Consider the following 7,591-nt stretch of genomic DNA (forward strand, 5'->3'; position numbering starts at 1 on the left):
TTATGTGTCAAAGTTTCGGACAATCCATTCCAATACCCTTGAAAAAAAGTGTTTTATTCATATCGACTAACTAGAAGGGTGTTTCAAATTACGTTAAGAGAATTTAAGATTATTGTGGGATACTTTGTAACAAATCATAGGAAAGAATCTGAATATCTTAGAAGTCTTATCTGATAAGGAATAGTTCTTTACAAACACACGTCAGTCCGATTACCGTGCACTTTAAAATCAGAATAAATGAGTATTGAGCAGGGAAAAGATACAACACTGATACAGTGACGTGATATCCAAGCCTTTGTTAAAACCATATCTACCAATTACAGAAGCGCGCAACCCCACCAGTTTAGTCAATGCAGGACTTCTGCCCGGCTCGTAGATCAGTAGGTCATCATCTCTTTAACGCTCTACTATACACGTTGCATGTCCAAAAATATAAAAGACATTCGTGGAGGAACCGCTTTGGTGTAACGAGCCGATAAAAACACATTGTGTAAATATTAAACAAATATTAGTCAAAAAAGGAAAAAAATTAATTACTTTCATGATCATTTTTAGAAAATCCTCAATTACATGGCTTGAATACTGAATAAACATTTCGACGTGACTTTCATAATATTGTGTCGGCTAAGATATGTGTTTTAGCAAACTAGACTAGGTTACCTCGGTTACGTAATATAGTAAGATAAGTTATATTCAAACGTTTAAGATGCAAATGTGTTCAGTTATGTGACGGTTATTTGATTAATAAGTCTATTTTTTATTTGTCGGGTGAATAATTAAAAAAATTTAATTCGCTTTAGTTTTTGCGTGTATTTGTTTTTTATTTATCGTGTCAAAGATTTATAGATTTGGCACGTTTTAATTTTCGCATATGTCTATTTTCTATTTGTCGTGTTATCGGTTTAAAAATGTAGCATCGATGCACATGTGTTCGGTTATGTGACGGTTATTTGATCAATAAGTCTATTTTTTAATTGTCGGGTGAATGATTAAAAGAATTTTGTACGCTTTAGTTTTCGCGTGTGTTTGTTTTTTATTTATTGTGTCAATGATTTAAAGATTTGGCACGCTTTAGTTTTCGCGTATGTCTATTTTCTACTTGCAGTGTTATCGGTTTAAAAATGTAGCATCGATACACATGTGTTCAGTTATGTGACGGTTATTTGATTAATAAGTCTATTTTATATTTGTCGGATGAATGATTAAAAACATTTAGTTCGCTTTAGTTTTTGCGTGTGTTTGTTTTTTATTTATCGTGTCAAAGATTTATAGATTTGGCACGTTTTAATTTTCGCATATGTCTATTTTCTATTTGTCGTGTTATCGGTTTAAAAATGTAGCATCGATGCACATGTGTTCGGTTATGTGTATTGTCGGGTGAATGATTACAAGAATTTTGTACGCTTTAGTTTTCGCGTGTGTTTGTTTTTTATTTATTGTGTCAATGATTTAAAGATTTGGCACGCTTTAGTTTTGGCGTATGTGTATTTTCTACTTGTCGTGTTATCGGTTTAAAAATGTAGCATCGCTTTAGTTTCCGCGTGCCAGCTATGTTGGGGTCTTCATCTCTGGACCCCACAGCTCGCTTTGCTCAGTTGAGTTTATAAATTGACCCCCTCATCGGTCTTTCCTTGGCAAACAAGGAAAGCTTTTCCGCAATGAAACAAGCCAACGATATTATATCTCACTAATAATATCTTGAGGATTTTCTGTCTGCGGCTCACGCCTTGACATACGTTAAATATAAATACTTATACAGTCACAATTTTCATACTCCTGATACTATAAATGGAATGTTCAGTGAACCAATTTATACTTAAATGCAAATTTCCCGTCGGAGTTCCACTTAATCGGCTCGATAAGGTCGTATCTAAGAAGTCCATGGAAGTTATCTCATATCTCTTTCCAGTCACTGAACTTATTAATTTCTGTAAACTGTGCACGCTACGTACAGTCATCGTCATGTACCCAGAAATAGAGAGAGAAAAATATTACAACAGTGTTAATATAAAACAGACTATACGATTCATATTAATGAATATGTCTGTATAATTTATGGTGAATTTCATTATATGTTTAGAATGTAGTAATTTTATGACGAGCATCTATGTCCGATTTTTTAAAAGAAAAAAGAAACCGGATTGCTCGAGCTCTTTATATAATAACTGTTTCAATTCGCGTGCCATTTACAATTCCGCGACCTAGGAATACTCGCAACGAATTCAATTGAACATAATAATGAAGAATGTAGTAATTTTATGACCAGCATCTATGTCCGATTTTTTAGGAGAAAAAAGAAACCGGATTGCTCGAGCTCTTTATATAATAACTATTTCAATTCACGTGCCATTGACAATTCCGCGGCCTAGGAATGCTCGCAACGAATTCAATTGAACGTAATAATGAAGAATGTAGTAATTTTATGACGAGCATCTATGTCCGATTTTTTAAAAGAAAAAAGAAACCGAATTGCTCGAGCTCTTTATATAATAACTATTTCAATTCGCGTGCCATTTACAATTCCGCGGCATAGGAATGCTCGCAACGAATTCAATTGAACGTAATAATGAAGAATGTAGTAATTTTATGACAAGCATCCATGTCCGATTTTTTCGAAGAAAAAAGAAACCGGATTGCTCGAGCTCTGTATGTAATAATTATTTCAATTCGCGTGCCATTTACAATTCCGCGGAATAGGAATGCTCGCAACGAATTCAATTGAACGTAATAATCCTTGATAACCATTTTACTCATTTCTTGACAGACGCGATGACAAATAACGCATCCGAGGAATTATCCTTATCATGGAAGCGTCCAGCAGGACCGCTAAAAGTCTGGCAGGTGATCGAAAGTAAAAAACAGAGCCACAATGGCCAACCCTTGAAATTTTCAATTCAAGATGTGCCGAAAGACAGATACGACGATGTCATTTCCCACATGTGTCAGAATTTTGCTAGAGATGAAACAATTTGCAAAAGTTTTAGTGAGTCCTTTTTTTAAACGTAGTGTATCAATTTTTAATAATTTGCGTGCAAAGATTTGTTTCAAAATAAATTATGTTTAACATTGGTAACGTTATTTCAGATGTAGTCAATGATCCAGTTGCCTTAGAGGATTTTCGTCTACTTTGGCGTCTTGCTATCAAGCAAGGTATTACCGTGGGAGCTTTTATCGAAGATCCAAAAGGTGGGAAACCAGTGCTGGCAGGAGTTAACGTTCTCTACGTCATTTCGGAAGGAGACAAACGGACGATGAAGAAACTTTCTGTGCGTATTTCTATAATACACCTTTTTTTTTAACATCACTAAGGTGAAGTGAAACCCCCTTCAAATCAGTCAATTCGAATACAACACTTTTTTTTAAGGGTATTAGACCAAACAGTCCGAAACTTTGACACGTCACTCCTGATCATGTAAGAATTGTCCTGATACGTTCAAAATTTGGATTTTTGGAAAAACTTTTCTAACTTAGCCCAGACCAGATCCAAAATGGCGTCGAGCTCTCATATTTCGATCAATATACAATTATCGAAGGCTCTAATATGAGAAACGAAATCGTCAGGACAACTTTACGACAATTTAGAACACTCTGGTAATCGATAAACTCACATTTGAACGGGATAAAGGCAAAAAAAGAGTGTTGTATGCGCTTCTATGCTAAAACGATGGGAATACGAGGTCTCGGGGTGAAAATTTAATTGACCTGGAAATCACAGATGGCGCAGAAGGTCCCTTTGCTGTCAATTAGGGCCCCAGAAAGCATGAATCCAGAGGATTTCTAGAGTTTTACTTCGATTTCTTGATATTTATTGCACGAAAACGAAAGGTGGGGTATGCCATTGGTACAATATCCAATATAATTCGACACAGCTGTCAATATAAAAACGAAAGTCGGCAACGTAGGCATTTGGAAAAATCTTCTTTATCGACGTCGATCAAGTTCCTCGACGTGTTTCACTTCACCTTATAAGTCGCATCAAGTTTTATCGCATATTTCGTAATATATGGATTTCTTTTAATGCAATGAATAAAGTAGTAAAAAATTGTGATTAAAATCATTATGAGAGACATTAATAACTGGGCATGTGACGTCTTGATAACTTGCGATTTTTCTGAGAGCAGAATGAATATTATTGTAATCGATATTTCATTCAATCGTGAGATTATATTGCTTAAAAAGAATGTCACTATTTTTCACAACATACATTCAATATATTTATAGTGTATTTATATGCGCTCAAGTAACGATATAGAAAGTAAAAGAATAGGAAAGGAAGATATATATATAATAAAAACACTTTCTATTTCTAATGAGCGTTACGTCTGCGAGACTTCTTTTCAAGATAATAATTGTTTAAACATTGCAAATTTTGGTTGTTTTAATATATGCTAGTACTAATATACTCTATGCAAAATATCATATAAACGATTTTTCTAACACTACCGTATGATACTAGTCGTTTAAATGGAACAGTTGTTGTATTGACGTATTATTCCTTAAATAACTGATAAGGAAATTATCGTGTCATGATTTTTACTGATTCATACACTGCTAATAGTATATTGTTATACTTGTATCATCATGTCATCATCGTTAATCATGATTGCAGTTCAAGTCGAAGATGATGAAAGATATATTAACGCTATTTGAACGAATGGAAGAAAACAGTAAAGTCGAAGAGAAATATGGCGTGAAAACGTTTATGCATGCAGTTGGCCTAAGTGTGGATCCGACGTTTAGGGGAGAAAGTCTCGGAGAACATATCCTTCGGGTCAGGTAAACTTACACCTTTACAATTTTTAATTCATTCTTTATCCTTAAATATATTTAGTTATTCCCCTTCGGATACTTATTTTTATGTCTTGATAATATAGCATGACATCTAAATTAGATGAAATAACCCAATTTCGTATGACCGCAAGAATGATAAGCGGAAATAAATTCATTGTGACCTGGACATGGTTTATATTTTTTAACGTGACAAAAAAAGACACCACGAAATGTGTAAAAACGAACTTTATGATAAGAATATATGATGCTCTTTTTGCAGAGATAGCATTGCTCGAGAATTCGGCATTCCCGCAACAGTGACCGTTTTCACAGGAGACGTTTCGTGGAAATTAGCCGCTCGTGTAGGTTTCGAAATTTTAACCGAAGAAAAGTTTTCCGACCAACGGGATGAAGATGGACAACCGGTTTTCCCTAATTTAAAGGAGGGATCTATAAAGCTTATGGGAAAAAGATTTCTCTAACGATTATAAGAAACTCCAGTTAGGTTTATACATATATATATATTCAATCGAATAAATATAAGATACGGCAATTTTGTAGAAATGGTGAAATTTATTTAGAAAACACTAAGCATAAACTCATCGGTAAATTTAACATCTGTTGAAGGCGAGAAAATGTACCTATATTTCATATCGTACGAGACGATTTGGCGCAACGATATATACTATTTCTACACAAAGTTTCAAACAATTATGTATATTAAATTAAGACATTTTCAGAAAGGATGTAGCCAGGTAGGCATGCGAAAAGTGCTCCTATACCAAATTAAACTGTGTATAAATTAGTTATTAGTATGCAACCAATCAACAATTTTCGCCAACTTTCAACCCTGAATCTAATAGTAAAAATTACGAAAAGAATTAAGGCACTTACACACAGGGATGCATACTGAGATTTTTTCGTATTTTCCGATTGCATATTTGATTTGAAAAAAAATTGTTTAATTTTTCATTTGCAATTTTTATATCGTCTTTTAAATGGCAACCCTGAGGAAAAACAGTTGATCGACTCAATGAAATATGCATTGCGAGAACACAATCCTGCGTTCAAATGCGTCCAAAGAAATATCAGATTGCGCAATCATTACTCATTTAAATCAACGTCAATCTTTCTTCTCATGCACTGAGAAACCTTGACACATGCTTGCAAATAGCTTGGTTAAAGTAAAGTCGTTTAAAAACAACTAAGTAATGGGTAAAAGTAACCGAATGACTATTGCTGTTCGTTGCCAAATTCAAACGATTTAAATGAAAAGGTGAAAGTAACTTATTAGTAGGTTGTTGCAACCGAGTTTAACTTTACAAAATTTAACCGCGTAATTAATTGTCAAAAATAAATGAGTTCTTCAATTACAACAACTGACTAGTATTAGTAAGTTGGTTACTAAAACCGAATGAATCGGTTATGATAATCCAGTAGGTTAGCTACTGCAACATAGTGTTCTTCAACTATATACAACTAGTATTAGTAAGTTGGCTACTGAAACCGAATGAATCAGCTACGATAATCGAGTAGGTTAGCTATTGCAACATTGTGAATCGGTTACGATAGCTGAGTAGGATAGCCATTGCTGCCGATTCGATCGGCTACGGTAACTAAATAAGTTTGTTATAGCAACAAAATGTATCAGTTATTGCAGTCAAATAAGATTAGCTACCCTAACCGAATAGATTGGTCATTTTAAATCATCAACTTGAACCCAAGTTTACTCCGTTGAATACGCAAACGAAGTTTGCAGGTGCTATATTAGCAGGGTTGCTCGACGGTCATCAACAGAAAATTAGTTATATATGACAACTACGTTTTCTCAGGGTAACAAAATAATTGTTTCTTGCAATTATATAGTATTCAGACAACAAAATATTTTCCAACTATGTATGCCTCTTTTGAGACAACTGATCTTTTTCCTCAGTGCACCATGTTTTTTATTCAATAACACCTTATTTTTACTATTAATTACTAAAAATACTGATGAAAAAAGTAATATTGCTTTTACTGGTGAATCTTTCATGATTTCAACATTTTTTCTTAAGTTTATTCACCGTACATACGCAAGTACTCCTTTTAAAATACCAACAAATCCTAAAATACCGTGTGATAAACTAACATAATGAGCTCTTATTGCAGCTTTCGTGTATTACAGGAATGATACGCTCAGAATCTACAATGTTACTTAATATATCTGCAGATCTTAAAATTCGTGCAAGGTATCGAGTGTGAAATCCAGTAAATAGATTTTTTAAATCTTTATGTGTCATTTCTGAAAATTCAAAGATCTATACATCTGAACTTCTGAAATGGAGCTTTTCGCCTCCTCCGTTTCATATCAACCTGTAATGCTAGAATATTTTCTATATTTTGTTGCGTCGTTGCTTTTTACATATTGATTTGAAAAACGATTAAACTGAGGTGCAGGTTTTATCGATGACTAACTCTCGTAAATCACATCAAAGCTAAATGTAAAAAATATTTTATGGACCACAAGTATAATTCACGTCATTTCACGGCTCCCTTCGGTACTTGAAATTGCCTTTTCTGCAATGATGAACGTGACAGACGGCGGAGAGCAGAGACCAGAGATGAGTTGGGAGATTGCTCACGTGCAGGGTCGCGCGATCGCACCGTGTGCTGCCCTCTGATTTCGTACGTTAGCTTTCACCGTTTTTTGCCCCCAAGGGCGGCGCAACGAATTTCTGGTAGGAGCTCGCGCAATCGCGATGGCTGTGCCATCTACCAGTTGCCGTTGACGGCTCACGTATTCGTGATGGTAATACCATGCGGCAGTTGACGGTGGTGGCTT

At 34.7% G+C, this 7,591-nt stretch overlaps 1 protein-coding gene across 5 annotated transcripts; it reads left to right on the top strand.

The window, feature by feature from the left end:
• Positions 1-302: 302 nt before the first annotated feature.
• LOC105694697 lies at positions 303-5,740 on the top strand. Of its 5 annotated transcripts, XM_012415600.2 has the most exons (6): positions 389-490; positions 1,910-2,058; positions 2,765-2,983; positions 3,085-3,266; positions 4,610-4,776; positions 5,051-5,740. In XM_012415600.2, exons 3-6 carry the CDS (start codon positions 2,770-2,772, stop codon positions 5,250-5,252), a joined length of 765 nt encoding a protein of 254 aa, XP_012271023.1. In that variant the 5' UTR covers positions 389-490; positions 1,910-2,058; positions 2,765-2,769; the 3' UTR covers positions 5,253-5,740. The 5 variants fall into 5 exon arrangements, with proteins under 5 accessions (XP_012271022.1, XP_012271020.1, XP_012271021.1 ...); XM_012415599.2 differs by lacking the exons at positions 389-490; positions 1,910-2,058 and adding an exon at positions 303-380; XM_012415597.2 differs by lacking the exons at positions 389-490; positions 1,910-2,058 and adding an exon at positions 336-384.
• The last annotated feature ends 1,851 nt before the right edge of the window (positions 5,741-7,591 follow it).

The sequence above is a fragment of the Orussus abietinus genome, unplaced genomic scaffold, assembly GCF_000612105.2.
Source record: "Orussus abietinus isolate OABI.00-Male unplaced genomic scaffold, Oabi_2.0 scaffold251, whole genome shotgun sequence".
NCBI classification, from domain to species: Eukaryota; Metazoa; Arthropoda; class Insecta; order Hymenoptera; family Orussidae; genus Orussus; species Orussus abietinus.

Bases quoted from the DNA above. Each gene is read 5' to 3' on its own strand.
- LOC105694697 (XM_012415597.2), top strand. From the start codon at position 351: ATGCAGGACTTCTGCCCGGCTCGTAGATCAGTAG. The intron at 2,984-3,084 runs GTGAGTCCTTTT...ACGTTATTTCAG, and splicing joins AACAATTTGCAAAAGTTTTA to ATGTAGTCAATGATCCAGTT. The intron at 3,267-4,609 runs GTGCGTATTTCT...TCATGATTGCAG, and splicing joins GGACGATGAAGAAACTTTCT to TTCAAGTCGAAGATGATGAA.